The sequence below is a fragment of the Schistocerca gregaria genome, chromosome 2 (assembly GCF_023897955.1).
Source record: "Schistocerca gregaria isolate iqSchGreg1 chromosome 2, iqSchGreg1.2, whole genome shotgun sequence".
Classification (NCBI taxonomy): Eukaryota; Metazoa; Arthropoda; class Insecta; order Orthoptera; family Acrididae; genus Schistocerca; species Schistocerca gregaria.
This window is the reverse complement of record NC_064921.1, coordinates 689630426-689652023: the sequence shown is the minus strand read 5'-3', so window position 1 is coordinate 689652023 and position 21598 is coordinate 689630426. Positions and strand designations below refer to the sequence as shown.

General features: G+C 41.4%; 1 protein-coding gene across 1 annotated transcript in view; it reads right to left on the bottom strand.

Moving 5' to 3' along the window:
* LOC126334774 (ATP-binding cassette sub-family C member 4-like) overlaps nucleotides 1-21598 on the bottom strand; it is a 261316-nt gene that overhangs the window by 25292 nt on the left and 214426 nt on the right. The window contains exons 13-19 of the mRNA XM_049997362.1: nucleotides 19227-19450; nucleotides 18534-18844; nucleotides 9017-9096; nucleotides 6665-6815; nucleotides 6169-6275; nucleotides 5755-5875; nucleotides 473-643 (exon numbers count right to left, since the gene is read on the bottom strand). Of these exons, the coding sequence (XP_049853319.1) occupies nucleotides 473-643; nucleotides 5755-5875; nucleotides 6169-6275; nucleotides 6665-6815; nucleotides 9017-9096; nucleotides 18534-18844; nucleotides 19227-19450 (1165 nt within the window). The remainder of the gene's footprint in view (nucleotides 1-472; nucleotides 644-5754; nucleotides 5876-6168; nucleotides 6276-6664; nucleotides 6816-9016; nucleotides 9097-18533; nucleotides 18845-19226; nucleotides 19451-21598) is intronic.

The following is a 21598-nucleotide window of genomic DNA, read 5'->3' as shown; positions in this document are numbered from 1 at the left end:
AAATATGTCCAGAAGAATACCAACTAATGGGTTATACTTAGCAAGACCATCGGTTTGCTCACTCCAGTCCGTTGAAATCGATATAGTTACATTTGATTATAATTTCAATTAAAGTCATGAAGTCAGTAATCTGCTCATCATAAGTCTCTCTTTTATGAAGATGTAATTTTTTTCCTATTATATCTAAAGTTGTATGCGCGGTTATGTTCGTGTAAAGGTTTAAGTACTGATTTTCAATGACGAGATCATTTTACTTGTAAATCTGTTTTCAACTGTCACTACATGTGAGTATACTCTCTGATGAGAATATCCATAGTCGATGTTAAAACCATGTCAAGTTAAATCCTGCTGCAATCGGTTGGCTGTACTATACAAATCGTATTCTCGTACGCTTGCTGGCTTACAGCCATGTTTAAAATTGGCATTTTGTGTAAGAAGCAGCTCTTGTTTGCAGACACAAGAAGTGCCGTACCTGGAGTAGACTCCAGCAGGGGCTCCTCCTCGAGCGCCGTGTACTCCATGACGCGCTCCACGGCCATCATCTGGTTGGCCACTTCGGCTGACTGCCGCATGCCCCACTGGATCATGCCGGTGAGGCCCATTGACTGCGTCACCGCCAGCCCAATCTGGCCGCCAAATAGGTCTGAAAAAAGCAATCTCTCTCATTCTCAATCCAAACACTGGACAGTGAAGATTTGAAATTAATATTATTATTGCTGAGATACTTTAGAACTGAGATACTTTAGAACTGACTATGCGAATGTAGACGAGATGTGGCTCAAATTCAAAGATATAGTAGCAACAGCAATTGAGATATTCATACCTCATAAATTGGTAAGAGATGGAACGGATCCCCCGTGGTACACAAAAAAGATCCGAACGCTGTTGCAGAGGCAACGGAAAAAGCATGCGAAGTTCAGAAGAACACGAAATCCTGAAGATTGGCTAAAAATTACAGACGCGCGAAATTTGGCACGTACTTCGATGCGAGATGCCCTTAATAGGTTCCACAACGAAACATTGTCTCGAAATTTGGTAGAAAATCCGAAGAAATTCTGGTCGTATGTAAAGTACACAAGCGGCAAGACGCAGTCAATACCTTCGCTGCGCAGTGCCGATGGTACTGTTATCGACGACTGTGCCGTTAATGCGGAGTTATTGAACGCAGTTTTCCGAAATTCCTTCACCAGGGAAGACGAATGGAATATTCCAGAATTTGAAACACGAACATCTGCTATCATGAGTTTCTTAGAGGTAGATACATTAGGGGTTGCGAAGCAACTCAAATCGCTTGATACGGGCAAGTCTTCAGGTCCAGATTGTATACCGAGTAGATTCCTTTCAGATTACGCTGATACTATAGCTCCCTACTTAGCACTCATATACAACCGCTCGCTCACAGATAGATCTGTACCTACAGATTGGAAAATTGCGCAGGTCGCACCAGTGTTCAAGAAGGGTAGTAGGAGTAATCCATTTAACTACAGACCTATATCATTGACGTCGGTTTGCAGTAGGGTTTTGGAGCATATACTGTATTCAATCATTATGAATCACCTCGAAGGGAACGATCTATGGACATGTAATCAGCATGGCTTCAGAAAACATCGCTCTTGTGCAACACAGCTACCTCTTTATTCGCACGAAGTAATGGCCGCTATCGACAGGGGATCTCAAGTTGATTCCCTATTTCTAGATTTCCGGAAAGCTGTTGACACCGTTCCTCACAAGCGACTTCTAATCAAGCTGCGGAGCTATGGGGTATCGTCTCAGTTGTGCTACTGGATTCGTGATTTCCTGTCAGGAAGGTCGCAGTTCGTAGTAATAGACGGCAAATCATCGAGTAAAACTGAAGTGATATCAGGTGTTCCCCAGGGAAGCGTCCTGGGACCTCTACTGTTCCTGATCTATATAAATGACCTGGGTGACAATCTGACAGGTCTCTTAGACTGTTCGCAGATGATGCTGTAATTTACCGTCTAGTAAGGTCATCCGAAGACCAGTATCAGCTGCAAAGCGATTTAGAAAAGATTGCTGTATGGTGTGTCAGGTGGGAGTTGACGCTAAATAACGAAAAGTGTGAGATGATCCACATGAGTTCCAAAAGAAATCCGTCGGAATTCGATTACTCGATAAATAGTACAATTCTCAAGGCTGTCAATTCAACTAAGTACCTGGGTGTTAAAATTACGAACAACTTCAGTTGGAAGGACCACATAGATAATATTGTCGGGAAGGCGAGCCAAAGGTTGCGTTTCATTGGTAGGACACATAGAAGATGCAACAAGTCCACTAAAGAGACAGCTTACACTACACTCGTTCGTCCTCTGTTGGTGCGCGGTGTGGGATCCTTACCAGGTGGGATTGACGGAGGACATCGAAAGGGTGCAAAAAAAGGGCAGCTCGTTTTGTATTATCGCGTTATAGGGGAGAGGGTGTGGCAGATATGATACACGAGTTGGGATGGAAGTCATTACAGCATAGACGTTTCTCGTCGCGGCGAGACCTTTTTACGAAATTTCAGTCACCAACTTTCTCTTCCGAATGCGAAAATATTTTGTTGAGCCCAACCTACATAGGTAGGAATGATCATCAAAATAAAATAAGAGAAATCAGAGCTCGAACAGAAAGGTTTAGGTGTTCGTTTTTCCCGCTCGCTGTTCGGGAGTGGAATAGTAGAGAGATAGTATGATTGTGGTTCGATGAACCCTCTGCCAAGCACTTAAATGTGAATTGCAGAGTAGTCATGTAGATGTAGATGCTGCTGATAGTTTCATAATATAAAATCTACAGACAATGAAAAGCCCATCATTCGACTGTAGTCGCTTTTATAGCTTGTATCCTGAAACTCAATTGGCTAAAAGTAAATCTACTGTTAAAATAATTTCCGATAATTCTCCTAATATATTATTTTATTTTTTTATTTAGTCAATAAGGTTAATATTAATCTGTTACTAGTGAGTTCTGAGTAGGTGAAATTTTTGAAGCTCATGTAATCTCGATGTTCTGAGTTGCATGACTACTGTGCCGATCGTTGCACCTGTAATCGACGTCTCCATCTACATCTGTATCTACATACATACTCCGCAAGCCACCGTGAGGTGCGTAACTACTAGTTATTTCCTTTCCTTTTTGCAAATGGAGCGAGAGGAAAACGGTCTGTTTGTGTCCCTCCGTACGAGTCCTAATGTCTCTAATCTTCGTGGTGCTTAAACGAAATGTACGTTGGCGACGTTCTGCGGTCAGCCTCTAACGCTAATTCTCCAAATGTTCTGAACAGTGCTTCTCGAAAAGAACGTCGCCTTCCCTCCAGGGATTCCCATTTGAATTCCCGAAGCATCTCCGTAATACTTGCGTGTTTTTGGAGTCTAACAGTGATAATCCTAGCAGCCCGCCTTCGAACTGCTTCGATGTCTTCTTTCAATCCGACCTGGTGCGGATCCCAAACACTAGAACAGTACTCAACAATGGATCGCACTAGTATCCTATATGCGGACTCCTTTACAGACGTGCCACACTTCCCTAAAATTCTCTCACGAAACCAAATTCGACCATTCGCCTTCCCTGCTACAATCCTTACATCCTCATTCCATTTCATACTGCTTTGCAACATTACGCCTAGAGTTGGCACAGTGACACTGTCTCAAATGCTGTAGGGAAATCTAGGAATGTGGATATCGCCTATTGCCCTTCATACATAATTCGCAGGATGTCATGTGATAAAAGTGCAATCCGAGTTTATGCACGAGCAATTTACAGTAAATTTAATTACCTGAAGCAATTGTATAAGGAACTAATTTAGTGTACAAATCGTGTCCAAATGTAGTTAGTAGTTGGTGTCGTTCAAAGATTACGATTTCTCATGATGAGAGCCAGCGTGAAATAGCAACAAACATCATATTCGGTCTTCGCTTTCCAGTCACCTCGTAAAATCCTTAACAGCATTCTAGCAAAAAATTTAGTATCTTAGAGATGTCACATATTTTCAGTGCACTGCATATTGTTCAGAACTTGACATCATTGTGCTTAATGAAAAGTTTTATCGACTTGATTTCAACTGCAATAATTTATTAATTTGTTGTCGTAGCCACATGTATACGATGCTGACTGTCTGAATTTTACTTTTCACCATTTGTCGTGCACTTTGCCAACTACATTTAAAGAAGTAACCTAACCCCCGTCTCTCTCTCTCTCTCTCTCTCTCTCTCTCTCTCTCTGTCTCTCTCTCTCTCTCTCTCTCTCTCTCTCTCACACACACACACACACACACTCACTCTCTAACACACGCACAAACACTCACACACACACGTTCATTTTCTTGTTCTTTTAACAAATAACAATTCGTGAGTGTCTGTCTAAGGACTCGCCAGATCCTTCTCTTAACCTACGAGGATAGAGTCATAAGCTTGGCAAAAATAAACGCAACACAGCAAATCACTTCTTTCAAACACCTACTTATTTCTGAACATAATTTGTATTGGCATCGTCGGATATGATCCAGCGATATTCCAATCTTTTTTTTTTTTTTTTGTTTCCTTTTCCTCTTGCAGCGGAAAAAATTGCTTCCAACCACGCAAAATATTCGTTTACACATTTTTTGACTGTACTAAACTGAAAACATCACAAGAAACCAAACCTATGGCAAAATTGTGTGTGGGAAACTACTTCATAATCAAGTTTGTCGAGCTTTACCATTGCAGCGGCCGATGTCATGCAAGGTCACTTTCTTGGAGCCAGACAACACTACTTCCTGCTCGCTAATCTTGGCCATTTCCTGTTCTACTCAGTATGCAAATTACCTAACCATACTTGCATAGTAAGAACGTTTTCCAAATACATAGTTTACCATGAAGATTTTCTGCGAGTCCTATAAAACAGTAACCATCAGTTTTGTGAACGACCCCTTTGTTTAAAGTATACCTTTGTCTGCACAGTATGATAGTAGCGCGGCTCCTCTCGGCGGACGTTCAGGTCGTCCCTCGGGCATGTGTGTGTGTGTGTGTTGTTCTTAGCGTAAGTTAGTTTAAGTAGTGTGTAAGTCTAGGGACCGATGACTTCAGCAGTTTGGTCCCTTAGGAATTCACATATATTTGAACATTTTTTATGATAGTAGATCCAAGTTTCGCCTACAGAAATTCTGAATAGTACTCCTCAACTTTTCAGACAATTATTTTGAAGTCACTTTCCTATATTCTTTTCAGTTAGTAACAGCGATGGATATGGCACACTCAGTTTCTTCATTCCGGATATTTTATATTTGTTTATACGAGATACCTACTTTCTCCACAGTCTCACTAATTCTAATACGACGGTCTTCTATGACGCTACCTTGAATTTTATGGCCCATTTCTCGAAAGAAAATCTGCGCTCGGCATCCGGAACGTGTCTGTACAACATCCACATGAATTTACCTCAACTTCGTTATACGTAGGCCATAATTCACATTTTTAAAGAACTTATTTTGCCACTATGCCTCACTAATGTTTGTATATTTGTTTTCAAACCTCAGCAGCACGCTACTCAATATAAGGGCCAACTAACTACCAGAGTGAAAAGTATGAAAAAAAGAACCATTACAATAATCACCCTTGCAAACAATCATGCCGCTTGTAGATATAGATTATATTAGTCATACATAAAATGAAGAGTGGGCACTAATGGTAGTATTAGTCCGTGAATCAATATTTTGGGAAAACTGCAACTCGCATTACTCTACTGTATCTTTAAAGGCATTGCACTGTTTTGTGTACTCACCTTCCAGGAACAGGAAACTGTACGTGATAAACGTTATGTAAATAAGGCACATAATATCCAGTGAAAATCCAAACGCTTGAGACGTTGTTAGAAACATATACCAAGCAGCCGTGTGTAAATCCTGAAATGAGATGCACGTTATGGTCTTACATAATTCACACTTTGAAATTGATCGCTTATAACACAAACAAGTTAAGTTTCTTTTACACTGTGGGCCTTATTCATTGGCCAACGGCTAACTGTGAAAGGAAACAGTGTTTTATCATGTAATGAAGCAATGGGACTAGTTTCAGAATTTCCTCCAAAGCAAGAGGTCAACATTTTTGAGAACGTTGCTAGATAATAGTAAAACGCCAATTTAATTTGTGCTTACCATAATTGTTTAAGATAGGTTATTCTTTCCATTTAGATTACCTGATGTTTGTCAAACTCCTCCTTGAGAATATTTTGGGCTCCATATGCTCTTATAGTCGTTAAGCCTTGTAGAGTTGCCAAGAGGTGCGTGAAGACTGGGCTCTTTGCTGCGGAAAAAGGACACATTCTTATAGAGGAGTCACAGCAGATATAAAGGCATAGGAGAGTACTGATGACTCAGTATTGCCAATAAGCTTATTCTGTTAGTGGATTATGTGGCATCACAATAACAGAGAAATTATTCTTGTCGATAAGACTCTAAAATAGGCTATATGAACAAAGTCTGCTACAAGTGATAACTTTACTATATGTGAGCTGTGACGTGGGCCTTTACTGAACTTTTTTGCTGTGCTGATACGACTTACGCAATACAATGAACTATGATCATAGAAAAAAATGAAAAATCATGTGTCCCAGAGCCCGTCGGGCCCTGTAAATTCAGAATTCACTGGAACAGAGTACCAATACAGACGAAATATTCAGACGTCATACTCACTCATTCCTTCCAAGCGCTTGATGTTCTTCGACGCCCTCAGATAAACCTTCCTAACGAACCAAAACAAGGCTCCCATAACAACGATAGGTAGTATGTAAACCCAGTTGACAGACACGGCGACAATTAGAGATCCTAGGACGAGCATGATTATCTGAAACAAAAATAACCACTGTTGTCAAAACAGAAATTTATCTCCTTGTAAAATGCTCAGTAGACATTTTTTTTACGTAGCGCTATAACAAGAAAGAGTATTTCAGAGCATCAACATCATCGATGAAAAAGTTTATGAGGAAATATACTTTCAGGAATGTTCTTGTAGCTCATTACTCGGTACCGAAAACCTGATGGTAGAAAGCAGAAACAACAGTTATGCTACAACATGTACGCATACCTTGTAACATTACTCTTATGTCTTCATATTTGTGATAAGCTCTGTACATATGACTTATTGATTACCTTCTTGTACATCTCCTTATAATTAACAGGGAGAATGAATTTCGTCTTTCAACTTCCATAATTATTTCCAGGTATTATCATTTCCTTGTTTATATTATTAAAACAATAGAAAATGTTTGAAAATGCTCTGACCACAGATTGGTGTTAGAACATATTATGTAAGTTACCATATACCTTGCACCATTGGTGTATGGCTGAAACTGATGACTTGAGGACGTTTCAGATGTTGTGCTACTGATATGGTTGAATAATAAATATTCAACACTGGAGGAGAGTTTGTGAGGAGGCTATTGACTATTAAAACATCACGAATAAGAAGCAAGTCAATTTCTGATGTCACGCACAGTAATTGTGTATTATAGGCACTGATCACTCAAACAGTTTAACGGTACAAGCGCATTTCACACATAAATTCCTACCTAGCTCTTGTCATCTAGGAATTTCATTACTTGTACTACATCAATGTAATATAGATTCAGCAGGACTAATGAGTGCCAAAGTTTGTGTTGTACCTACGGTGCCTATGCAGGGTATTTCAAGAATGCTTTACGTGAACAATGATAGCGACTTTGGCGCCAGTTGTAAGTTGCCGGTAGTCGAGATGGCGATAACGGAGCAACAAAAGACGTGCGGCGTGATTTTGGTCGAGAGTTTGTCAGTTCATCTCTTACAGACGTATTGGGCTCTGGGACGTACTGATCTCGCAAAACACAACTGGCCTCCTAGGTCGCCTGACGTTACGGTATGTGACTTTTTCGTGAGGGGGTGAGGGCAGTTAAGTAAGATTTCGCCTCTCTGTCTCCCCTTTCAACAACTTTGGTGAACTGCTGCGTCACTTGGCTACAACAGTGAATGCAGTAACACGAAACATTCTCGCAAAAATATACAACGAGTTTGACTGTCGTCTGTATAGTTGGCGTGCGTCCAGTGAAGGGTGCTTTAAAAACCTGTGAAAAATAAATGAAAACTTTGATAGGGAATGTAACTGTAAAAAGTACCAGAAGTTTACGCTTGCTTGCATGTAAAAGATATACCTTTGCAGAACCATATGGTTCTTTTCAAAATAAAATCTTTGTGGTCCCACGTTTAAGTTAAAATTAACACCAAGTTTTGACGTGCAGTCTTGTGAAATCGGATGGATCTTTCTGAAACGCCATGTATTTCACACAGTTTATGGAGACTGTATAGGTAAGCCACAAATCTCCTGCAATTTTATTGTTCCTTCTGTGAATGCCTTTCAATGCTTTATGTTTGATGATGGGATAACATCAAGTAGAAACGCTTACTGATAAATATGAGGTGGAAATAAAAATCATTTGATACCTTATTTCAATTTTATTAAGTGACCAAGTTTTTGCATCTATCTCTGTGCTGATCATGCCGAAGATTGCAGAAGAGATACTTTTAGGGGTCTTAGGTCATCGGCATAAAGATGATAGTCACTATCAAGTAAAGTAGATTAACAAAAGTGAAAAAGTTATGGCCCAAGAACGGACCGCGGTGGGAGTCCCGCACATACATTTTGTCATTATGACTTCTTCATACCTTTCACGAAGCTCATCATCCATTTTTCAGAAAGCTGTCATATCACACGCGTGTTGTCTGTGTTAAAAAACTACTTACTTCTACAGAAGCTTACTTAATGTAAACAATGGTCGTGGAACTCTGCTGAAGTGATAGTATCTGAAATTTATCGGATATATCGAGAAAGGAAACAATGTCATCAATTTTCTTACTGAAAATATTTTTTAGGAATAAAATATTTTCAGCCGCGTGGTAGGATTACGTAAAATATTGAGCAAACAGTAATTCAAACAGAAAATCATTTAGTATACTGTCTCCGTTTTAATTACATTACACACTTTACTAACTTAGCAGTTATAGCGTTTGACTTACTTGACCGGCATCCAAAATTGCCTTTGGCAACAATTCGTCTATAGCTCCCATGTCTTTAGAGAAACGGTTCAGGATTCTACCTGAAATAAAATAATCTTCATTAACACTAAGCAAAAAGAACGAAACAGATTTCATGTCTCTATTTCTATAACGACATGAATACTATTTTAAGTGTGCAATACATCATATTCAGGCATGCAATTTATTGCCGTCATGGATACAATTTGGCACTGAACCTTGTAGCAAAACGAATACAGTTAACAATTCGCGTCCTTATTAAGGGTGATATTAGTTTCAGGCAATGTAATGTCTGCGTGTTGATATGTTGGAGGTTTATCGTGAGAGTATTAATGAAAGCAATGGAAATACTGCGAAAATAACTTCGATTCATGGACCTAAGGTGCGAGGATCTATTGATAAGTCTGTTGAATTGCTGTCACAGTTGCAAAGACTTTCTTATGCGTCATATTTGTTGACAAGTTTCATTTTTGCCACGATTTTATTCATACACTCCCAATAAAGATATAAAGGATTAGGTTCTTAGTAGAAGTCTTAAGTTATTGATGTCACACATTTCATAGAAAAATAAAGGAACTAGCGTCTGCGACAAACTATTTTAAGCAACGTAAAGTGTGTTGCATGCAAACAGAAACTGAGGACTCACAAAGGAATGATGAGACTTATCAAGTCGATAGTGCCGTAAATTTTTGCAGCTCCTACTTAAGGCCAATTAAAATCCAAATGCAAGATTTCAGCTGTAAACATGACTTGACCTAAAAAAAGTCAAGAAAAGGGTATTTTCTTGCATGGTGCTTGCAAAGTACGAGACAGACACCCTGTGAATGCTCTACTGCTTACTTCGAGGATATTCTCGTAGAACAGATGCCATCTGAAGTCATTTTGAAATAAGAGAAATGAAAACTCTATTTCTTCGTGCATCATGGTTTTTTTCCGTTTTATGGAAACAAATCCCTTCTCCTTCTACATTCTTCACCAAGTCATTCAATAACAGCCGCAATTAGAGCTAATCCTGGCAAAGAAGTAGAGACACTTTGTGTTCCAGCTAGTTTAACGAATTTATTTCAATCGCCAGACAGAAATTTTTGCCGTCAGTGGTACGTATTTTACAGTACATTAACAGAGAAATTTATTATGAACAGATCACTACAGTTTCTAGTCTAACACGTGGCAATATTCTTAAGTTGCAGACACTGGTACGCTACCAGTTTTCTCTCCCCACCATCAAAATCCAACACAGGTCCAATTTTCTAAAAGCCTTTCTGTGACCCGTCTTCCTTAACTTTATGTGCATGATGCGCAAAAAAATATTGTTTTCGAACAATGCATCATTATCACTGTTTTGCGATAGTTGCGAGGAATAAAATAATGTCCACGTGTTGAAAACCTTATATTTATTTACGTATACTCTACAAAAAAAATGGTTCAAATGGCTCTGAGCACTATGGGACTTAACTTCTGAGGTCATCAGTCCCCTACAACTTAGAACTACTTAAACCTAACTAACCTAAGAACATCACACACACCCATGCCCAAGGCAGGATTCGAACCTGCGACCGTAGCGGTCGCGCGGTTCCAGGCTGAAGCGCCTAGAACCGCTCGGCCACACCGGCCATCTATACTCTACACCAGTTTCGAAAGAATATTATACTATCGCAGTTTTGCAATATCTGCGAGGAATAAAATTAATGTCCACGTGTATACTCTGTACAATGTCGAAGAAAATTGAAGCATAACATAACCGCCTCACAGCGGTTCAATCAGCATTTCAGTGCTCATCTCGCAAGACGCTGGGAATACCGGCAGCGATCGAATTTACGGCTTTACGCCAAGCAGTTTACGTGAAGAAACCATGCGAGAAATATATTTTTTTTATAAATGCTTTCTGTAACTTCAGGTTCATGTTAGCAGCTGCTATTTAGTATGCGGATGTTAACTGACGTTAACTATGAGTTTCACAAGAACCACGATAGGTTTCGATATGACGAATCTGACCTCTCCCTCGTCAGCGCTAAAACAGTTTAGTAATGTATGAAAGAAATATTTTACTGGCGGGGCAAGTAAAATAATGCGACTGTATTCCTACTCCGCAAAAGTGAATAACATATATCACTTTTTTTTCATTTAATTAATTATTCATTACCTATACTGTGAACAGGGTGCTTTACAATCTCCTAATGTTCACATTTGCTTGAGAAGTAGAAATTAGCCTTTTTTCTTTATTTTCTATTTTTGTTATTATGCTTACTAGAGTCACTAATATTACACAACTCTCTGAATCAATTTTCATTTAGAAGCTTAGAATTGTTTACCTTTTTCATACTGCAGAAAAAAGCACTTTTACCTTAACCATAGCCTAATGTTAACCTTAGTTCCATCTTTTTCTAGACTATTAGATATTACGCTTTACTACTGCTGAATGTACTGTTACTATTAGTACTGAAACTCATAGTTTTCAAACAAATATACTACTACTATTATTACTACTATTGTTATTAGCGTCACTATTGTTGCTACTATCGTATCCATTGCCTTGGTTGAGTGCAGCAGAGTTCATTAAATACTTCACATATACACTCCTGGAAATTGAAATAAGAACACCGTGAATTCATTGTCCCAGGAAGGGGAAACTTTATTGACACATTCCTGGGGTCAGATACATCACATGATCACACTGACACAACCACAGGCACATAGACACAGGCAACAGAGCATGCACAATGTCGGCACTAGTACAGTGGATATCCACCTTTCGCAGCAATGCAGGCTGCTATTCTCCCATGGAGACGATCGTAGAGATGCTGGATGTAGTCCTGTGGAACGGCTTGCCATGCCATTTCCACCTGGCACCTCAGTTGGACCAGCGTTCGTGCTGGACGTGCAGACCGCGTGAGACGACGCTTCATCCAGTCCCAAACATGCTCAATGGGGGACAGATCCGGAGATCTTGCTGGCCAGGGTAGTTGACTTACACCTTCTAGAGCACGTTGGGTGGCACGGGATACACGCGGACGTGCATTGTCCTGTTGGAACAGCAAGTTCCCTTGCCGGTCTAGGGATGGTAAAACGATGGGTTCGATGACGGTATGGATGTACCGTGCACTATTCAGTATCCCCTCGACGGTCACCAGATGTGTACGGCCAGTGTAGGAGATCGCTCCCCACACCATGATGCCGGGTGTTGGCCCTGTGTGCCTCGGTCGTATGCAGTCCTGATTGTGGCGCTCACCTACACGGCACCAAACACGCATACGACCATCATTGGCACCAAGGCAGAAGCGACTCTCATCGCTGAAGACGACACGTCTCCATTCGTCCCTCCATTCACGCCTGTCGCGACACCACTGGAGGCGGGCTGCACGATGTTGGTGCGTGAGCGGAAGACGGCCTAACGGTGTGCGGGACCGTAGCCCAGCTTCTGGAGACGGTTGCGAATGGTCCTCGCCGATACCCCAGGAGCAACAGTGTCCCTAATTTGCTGGGAAGCGGCGGTGCGGTCCCCTACGGCACTGCGTAGGATCCTACGGTCTTGGCGTGCATCCGTGCGTCGCTGCGGTCCGGTCCCAGGTCGACAGGCACGTGCACCTTCCGCCGACCACTGGCGACAACACCGATGTACTGTGGAGACCTCACGCCCCACGTGTTGAGCAATTCGGCGGTACGTCCACCCGGCCTCCCGCATGCCCACTATACGCCCGCGCTCAAAGTCCGTCAACTGCACATACGGTTCACGTCCACGCTGTCGCGGCATGCTACCAGTGTTAAAGACTGCGGTGGAGCTCTTTATGCCACGGCAAACTGGCTGACACTGACGGCGGCGGTGCACAAATGCTGCGCAGCTAGCGCCATTCGACGGCCAACACCGCGGTTCCTGGTGTGTCCGCTATGCCGTGCGTGTGATCATTGCTTGTACAGCCCTCTCGCAGTGTCCGGAGCAAGTATGGTGGGTCTGACACACCGGTGTCAATGTGTTCTTTTTTCCATTTCCAGGAATGTAATACCATGACATTTTTGTATCAGTCATCTTCACAATACTGTAAGTCTTATCTCAATATTGTCATACTCATTGTCTAGGCACTTCAAATTCGGAAAGGCAGATTCTTTATTGTTTAGAAATGATAAGAAGTTGGATAATTCAATCGTCATAAGATGAATCGTACTGTATGGTGTTAATATGCAGTCTGCTTCTTTTGAATACCATCATGCAGCCCGCCGAATGCAACCTTTTCATCCATCGGAGGGATCACGATCAATCAGACATTGTGGATGGAGTTTCAGACGATCCCAGGACACAGCGGGGACCCTCACTAAGTACGATTGCTTGGAGAAATAGGGAAGATCACCGCAGGTTCACTTAGTAAGCGAGAAAGCGTCACACAGATGCTCATCCAGCTCCAGGGGCAAACGCTACAAGAGAGGCGTTGTACATCACGATGCCGTTTACAGGCCAGTTTCCTAGAGTATACGTTCCTATTAGAGCCAGGCATTATATTGATTCCTCCTGCAAATATCCCGCGAAAAGATTAGGAAAGCAAAATCTGAGAGATTCGAGATCACACGGAAGTTTGTGACCAACCATTCCTTCCACAGGTCATTCGAGAGTAGAACAGGAATGTGTGGAAGTGACCACATACCATAAGGTGGCTTGAAGAGTATAGATGACAATGTAGAGCGCACACCCTGGTGATCGGCAACTGTTGGCTGCCACATCTCTCTTCCATATGTTGACCAAAATATTGGTGAGGAAGTTTTTCTCCCCCTATCACGGATGCGTTAATTCAATCTTAAGCATAGAAGCGGGATGCAAAAATCTGTTGGAACATCCTAAAATACAACGGTTTATTTGGTTGAAAACTGTAACCAAACCCCCAATAATCATTTGAAACGATTTACTAACCCGTTAGCCAGGTCTGAATCCATTGCAAGTTCATCATCAGACTAACTTACTGCAAATAGCGCTGAAGGTATGGGGATGCGAGTGGAGAGCGATTGATGCCATGGGCCCTCTGACTATTTGATTTGGCCCTGCAACGACTTCCTCTCCTGCGCAAATATCTTTATTCTAGAGTAGCACTTACATCCAATGTCCTCAATTATTTGTTTGATCTATTCCAATCTCTGTCTTCCGCCATAGTTTTTACCCTCTACAGCTCCCTCTAGTTCTACGGAAGATATTCTTTGATGTCTTAACATATGTCCTGTCATGCTGTCCCTTTCCTTGTCAATGTTCTCCATATATCCTTGCCGATTATGTGGAGAATCTCCTCACTTCTTAACTTATCTGTCCAGAAATTTTTTAGTATCCTTCTGTAGCACCACATCTCCAACACCTCGATTCTCTTCTTCTCCGGTTGTTCCATAGTTCAGTACATGATTCACTATCACACATTTTTGTGCTCGAGAAGCAAATTCTCACAAAAATATTCCTCAAATTAAAGCCTTTTACTGATACTATTAGATTTCTTTTCTACAGGAATGCCCTCACTGCCCGTCCTAAACTGAATTTTTCTTCTCCTTGCTTCGTCTGTCATATGTTATTTTTCATCCAATGTAGCAGAATCCATTTACGTCACCTACTTCATGCTCCCCTATTTTAATGTTAAGTTTCCAACTAATGTCATTTCTGCAACTGCTCATTACTTTCGTTCTTCTTCAATTTAATTTCAGTTCATATCCATTTCGGTAGACTGTACATTCGCTTCTGTATGACCCGTAATCCCTCCTCCCTGTCCATGAGGATGGCAATATCACCAGCGATCCTTATTACTGATGCTCCATCACCTTAATAGTAATAACTTTTTAAATTTTTTTCGTAAATGCTTCTTCGATCAGTAGATTGAAAGCAGGGAAGAAAGGCTGCATCACTATTACACCCTTTTTTAACATGATCTCTTCGTTTTTGGACTTCCATTCTTATTGTTTCTTGTTGGTTCTTATACATGCTTACCCCACAGCTTATACCACTTTTCTGAGAATTTCGAACATCATACACCATTTTACATTGTGGAAAGCTTTCCTAGGTCGAAAAATCCTTGCTTCCCTTCTCAAGCGCAATGGCAGAGCTGCCTCTCTGGTACCTTTACCTGTCCAAAAGGCAAGTTGCTTGTCACCTACGAAATCCTCAATTTTATTTCCCATTTTTCTATATAGGATGGTTAGAAATAGTCTGAAAATTTTGTAACGTGTAATAGTGTTGTAGTGTAGGCTACGCTGAGAGATAATTATCAAGAAAAAAAATCCAATGTGTTGCATCGTTTCCGAGTTAATCAGCATTGGAGTTAGCCAATCAAGTCGTTGCACCTACAAATTCAAGGGGCACACCAGATGCAATTAGTGTCAGTTGTTCTCATAGAATAGATAACAGCGCCTGAAACTGCTCAGTCTTTGGCTCCGGTTTGGTCTTTAGTACTTTCCCATGTCCAGTTATTGTATCGCTGTCTTGTTCGGTTTTAGGAAACCAAACTAAGCCGTTTGAAAATTTGCGCGGGCAACGACCTGATTAACGATGCTAATTAACTCGGAAACAATCTAACGTATCAAATTTTTTTCTAAACAATTATTTCTCAGCACAACCTACCCTAAAACACACTAACACGTTTTTCAGACTGTTTCTGACCACCTTTACATTATTCTTGCCAACAAGTTGGATCCATAAGCTCTTAAGCTTATCGTGCGATAATTCTCTCATTTATGTGTCCCTGTCATCTCTGCATTTATGTGGATAATATTTTTTTCCGAAAGTCTGATGATATGTCTCTAATCTTATAGATTTTACACACCAATTTTAATAATCGTTTGGTTGTCATTTTCCACAACGATTTTAGAAGGGCCACGCGGGATTAGCCGAGCGGTCTGGGCGCTGCAGTCCTGGACTGTGCGGCTGGTCCCGGTGGAGGTTCAAGTCCTCTCTCGGGAATTGGTGTGTGTGTGTTTGTCCTTAGGATAATTTCGGTTAAGTAGTGCGTAAGTTTAGGGACTTATGACCTTATCAGTTAAGTCCCATAGGATTTCACACACATTTGAACATTTTTTGATTTTGGAAGGAATGGTGTGTGTGCCTTTTGCCCTATTTGAATGTAAATCTTCCAAAGATCGGCCAAACTCTAACACTGGATGTTCTAAGTCTTCCTAATCGACTTAAATTTGTCTCATATCACGTCAGGAGAGAGTTCCTCTCGTTCATAGAGCCCTTCAGTGTATTCTTTCCATCTATCCACTCTTCCCTCTACGTTTAACAGTAGAATTCCTCCTGCACTTTTAACGTTGCCATCTTTGCTTTCAATTTAACTGAAAGTTCTTTTGACCTCTCTGTAGGCTGAATCAGTCTTTCCAATGACTATTTATTTATCGATGTCATCAAATTTTTCTTGCAGCCATTTCCTATTCATTATTCCTGTTTAGGAATTTCACTGAGCATTCTTATACTTCCTTCTTTCTTCGATCAGCTGAATTTTTATTCCTGTTACTCAATGATTCTTCGAAGTTATCTTGTTTATGCTTGTATCTGTCTGTCCAATTTCGATGATTTCCCTTGTTAGACAAGTCCAATTCTGTTAAGCTCAACTTCCTACTTTGGTATTCGTTATCGTAGTATCTACAGCCTTAGAGACCCTCAAACGCACATTACCATTTCTCTGTGCTTCAGTATCTCAAGAATTTTCACGTTGATTCTTACTGCTCTTCATTACTACTAAATTGTAATCTGAGTACATCTGCTACTGGTCACGCCTTCCAATCCAGTATCTGAGTTCGGAATCTCTGCCTCACTATGATGTAATCCAGTTGGGATCCTTCTATGCTTCCAGGTCTTTCACAAGTATACCTCCTCTTCTCGTGGTTTTTGAACTGAGTATTCGCTGTTATCGGCTGAAGTTTACTGCAGAATCTATTAGTCCTCCTCCTTTCTCATTCCCACTACCGAACCCATATTCTCTCGTAACACTAGCTTCAGTTCCTTCTCTCCCCACAGAGTTCCAGTCCCATCTAACTGCTAGATTTTCAGCTCTTTTTACATACTGAGTTACCTGTTCAGTCCCTCATCTATTCTCTCTATCACTTCATTCTCTGCTTGTCAGAATGTCATGTATACCTGAACTTTTGTTGTTGGCGCTGGTTTTCTATCGATTCTGATGAGGGTAATCCTACTACTGAATTCAGTGAAACTCATTCTCTGCCCTACCTTCCTCTTCATAATCAGTCCAATTCCAGTTATACCACTTTCTGCTGCTGTTGATATTATCCCACATTCGTCTGAGCAAAAATTTTTACTTTTCTTCCATTCACTACGCTGACCTCTCACTACACCTGGATTTAGCTTCTGCATTTCCTTTCTCTTGTTTTATAGCTTCACTACCACATTTCTGACTTTACACGCTCCGATTCGTAGAATGTTAGCCTTTCGTAGGTTGTTTTTTTCCTGGTCACCGTCCCCTTAGCAATCTCCTCCCGAAGATCGGAATGGGAGACTATTTCGGAATATTTTGCCAATGGAGAGACCAGCAACCACGACACTTCCTCATTTACAGGCCACAGGTTCTGTGGATACGCGTTATGTGTCCTTAATGCACTGATTTCCAGTGGCTTCTGCATCTTCATGCCGTTGGACATTAGTGATTCTTCCCCCTTACAGGGCCGGTTTACCACCCCCAAGGTCAAGAGAGTATCCAGAACCTCTGTCCTCTCCTCCTTCGTCTTTGATAAGGCCGTCGCAATCGCTTGATGACTTCTTACGCTGGAGATCTTCGGCCGCCAATGATGATAATTTTTATTCACAATTACAGCGATACGTGGTACTAAACCCGGAACCCAGTACTTATTGATTACTAGTCGAAGACTAGTCGTCTTTGATAAGGCCGTCGCAATAGCTTGATGATTTCTTACGCCGGAGATCTTCGGCCGCCAGTGATGATAATTTTTATTCACAATTACGGCGATACGTGGTACTAAACCCGGAACCCAGTACTTATTGATTACTAGTCGAAGACGATACCCCTATACCACGGTGCCTGTTCGGTAACACTCTGGCCTATAGAAATCTGCGCCAAATGCGTCATGAAAGTATCATGTTTACATGATTATGGAAACAACGTCTGTATGCAGGAATTTTTATTTACAGTCGAGGAAAACCAAGTCAACCGCTATTGAGCAGCAATACAGAGTGGATAAGGTAAATTCAGCCTGAATTAGCTCTTCCAAGCACTCAACACGACCTAGTTCTAGCACAGTATCGGACGTCAGCAATCTCGGTTGCGCAGGCGGGTAATGGAATTGAGACTGCAGGACACGAAATTGCACGTGCGTTGTGTTATGGTGCAGCAGTTGCCGATGCGTTGCTTCCACGTAATAGAATCAAAAGTGACAATCTCAAAACACGGAGTATCCTTATAATTAAAATATTTATAATGTGATTCTTAATTCTATCCTAACAGAGATCACTAAAGCAACAGTGAATAAAATGGGATACGACATTTTAATATTTTATAGATCAGTTTTTACTTACCTGATGGGTTTAAATTGAAAAATCGCATGGGTGTTCGCAACAAATTCTTGAACATTGTATTGTGAAGCTGTTTCGAGCAGCTCATGCAGATATTATAAAACACAAAAGACCGAGTGAACGCTATTAAAAACAGTGCAGCAATGATTCCAATATAAATAAAAATGTAGGTGTCAGTGTCTAATATGTTGTCAATTCCTTGAATATTGACGCCGTCTTCAGAACTAATTACAAGTATGTTCCCTCCGTCCATTGTGCCATTGTAATTCTGCATCTCAATAATGCGCGCCAACCTTGCCTCTTCCTGCGTTGTCCTGCGGAAAACAAGCATATCTGTACTGTTATTCTGATTAATAATCGATAGGAATATCAAGTTCCATACAATAACATATTAATGAAGAAAGTGGTCAGTGTTGGGGAGTAAAGAGAAAATGATGTTCAGTATCTAACGTAATATGCTAGAGGACAATAAATGCTATACTGATATTTTTAATAGTGTAAGAGAGAGTCCAGATGTACTCTGACATTGGATATACGCATTGAATAGTATGTTACAGAAAAATATGTAATATGATCATTTCGACTGTACCTTGTTACAGCAGTTCACAGTAGTTTCAGGCAAAACATCATTTTTATGTTGATTTCATTGAGGAGAAGTGTCGCGGGTAGACAAAAGACATTTGACTGTTTACTCACCAGTACGAAATATAATAATCAGCGCCACTTGCGAGTCCTTGTGCGCAAATAAACATCAACATTAAGATGAATAGCACGAAGTAGTTGGTCCCTGACGAGAAGTAGCCGATGTAGGGGGAAGTTTTGACGACGCCCTTGGTCGTCGCTTCCATCATGTCGGGCGCAGCCGCCTCCTCCTCCTCCTCTTCCTCTTCCAATATGGAGCCGTGCCGTGAAGTCTTGCTCTTGAGAAAAAAAGGCCACAATAAACTCTCTCAAAATTTCTTCTTATTTATTAACAGATACACACTTCCAGATATAACAGAAAGGATAACATAAACGTATCTTCCGACGTGTTGAAGTTTTTAATCACGGTTTTATCTTTCCCTGTAATGAACAGCAACACGTTCCTCACCAAAAGATATGTCACTTTCTTTGCAAATGTATTTATATAGACACTAAGACAAAAAAATCGAGGCACCACGAAGAAAATTATCCGAATGGAAAAGGAAAAAATGATTACAACTTCAGAAAAATTGGGTGATTTATTCGAGACAAAGAGCTTCACAAATTGAGAAAGTCAATAACGTGTTGGTCCTCCTCTGGCCCTTGTGCGATCAGTTATTCGGCTCGATATTTATTGGCAGAGTTTTAAGATGTCCTCCTGAGGGATGTCGTGTCAGATCCTGTCCAAATGGCGCCTCAGGTCGTCAAAATGCCGGGCCTCCCACATAATGCTATAAACGTTCTCAAATGGGGAGGGACTTGGCGACGTTGCTAGCCAAGATAGGGTTTGACAAGCAGGAAAACAGGTGGCAGAAAATCTCGCCATGTGTAGGTGATCATTGCTTACTGAAATGAAAATCCAGAATGGCTTGCCACGAAGGGCAACAACACAGGCTTAGGATATCGTCGACGTACGGCTGTGGTGTAAGGGTGTCTCGGATGACAAGCAAATGGGTCCTGCTAGGAAATGAATTGGCACCCCAGACCATCAGTCCTGGTTGTCAAGCCGTATGGCGAGCCACAGTCAGGTTGGTATACCACTGCTGTCCGGGGCATCCCCAGACATGTCTTCGGCCTTGGTTCTCATTCAATGGAGTAGAAATGTCTTCAGTGATGAGTCTCGCTTGTAACTTAGCGCCGATGCCCAGCGAAGACGTGGCTGGCGACATTCCACGTAGCTTTTGGGCGTGGCTATGGGGTGACATTTCAGGTCGTAGCAGCAACACCAGGCATCGCATGAACCTCATCAGACGGCTGCAGATGTCTTGACGAGAAGTGTTTCTTAGTAGGGAACTGGCGTCAGGCATTCCCTCATAAAAAAAATTAGTAAAAGAATGAAGAATCGTCAGATAAGGGGGGGGGGGGCGCACATAAGAAATTTGCTATGATGGAAAATCAGAGCGTTAGAGGGTTTGTAGAAACATGAAACTTGATAAAATGGGAGAATAAATACAAAGTAAGATAATAGATTAGATAAAGATAAGTATAGGTAACTGAGTATTGAAAGTAAAATGCAGTTCAGGAAATTAAAAGCCCCGAGAGAACAAGTAAGAGTAAATTAATACACGTTAAGACCAAAAAACGATGCTTCACGAAGTAATTATAGGAATGTGAGAGGAATATTTAGATGTGATGTACAGACAAACAGACGATTACAATTTCAGCAAAAATTGAATGATTTAATCAAGAGAAAGAGCTTCACAAATTCTGCAAGTAAATTACGTACTGGTTCACCCCTGGTCGTTATGCAAGCAGTTACTCGGCTTGGCATTGATTGATAGAGTTGTTGGGTGTTCACCTGAGGGATATCATACCAAATTTTGTCCAATTGGCGCGTGAGATCATCAAAATCCCGAGCTGGCTGGAGTGTCATGCACATAACGCTCCAAAATTTCTCAATTGGGGAGAGATCCGTCGACCTTGCTGGCCAAGGTAGGACTGCACAAGCACGAAGACCAGCGGCGTGTGTAGGTTGGCATTGTCTTATTGAAATGGAAGTCCGGGATGGCTTGCTATTAAGGGCAACAAAACGGAGCGTAGAATGTTGTCGACGAACCGCTGTGCTGTGAGGGTGTGCCGCATGAACAAGCAAAGGGGTCCTGCTAGGAAATGGAATGGTACACCAAACCATCATTCGTGGCTGTCCTGCCGTATGGCGGCTGACAGTCAGATTGGTATCCCAACGCTATACAGGGAATCTCCTAACACGTCTTCGCCCTGGAATCTCATTGAATGGCGTAGAAATGTCTCCACTGACGAGTCCCGTGTCTAACTGAGTCGCGATGAGCAGAGAAGATGGCCGTGCGGTTCTAGGCGCTACAGTCTGGAACCGAGCGACCGATACGGTCGCAGGTTCGAATCCTGCTTTAGGAATGGATGTGTGTGAT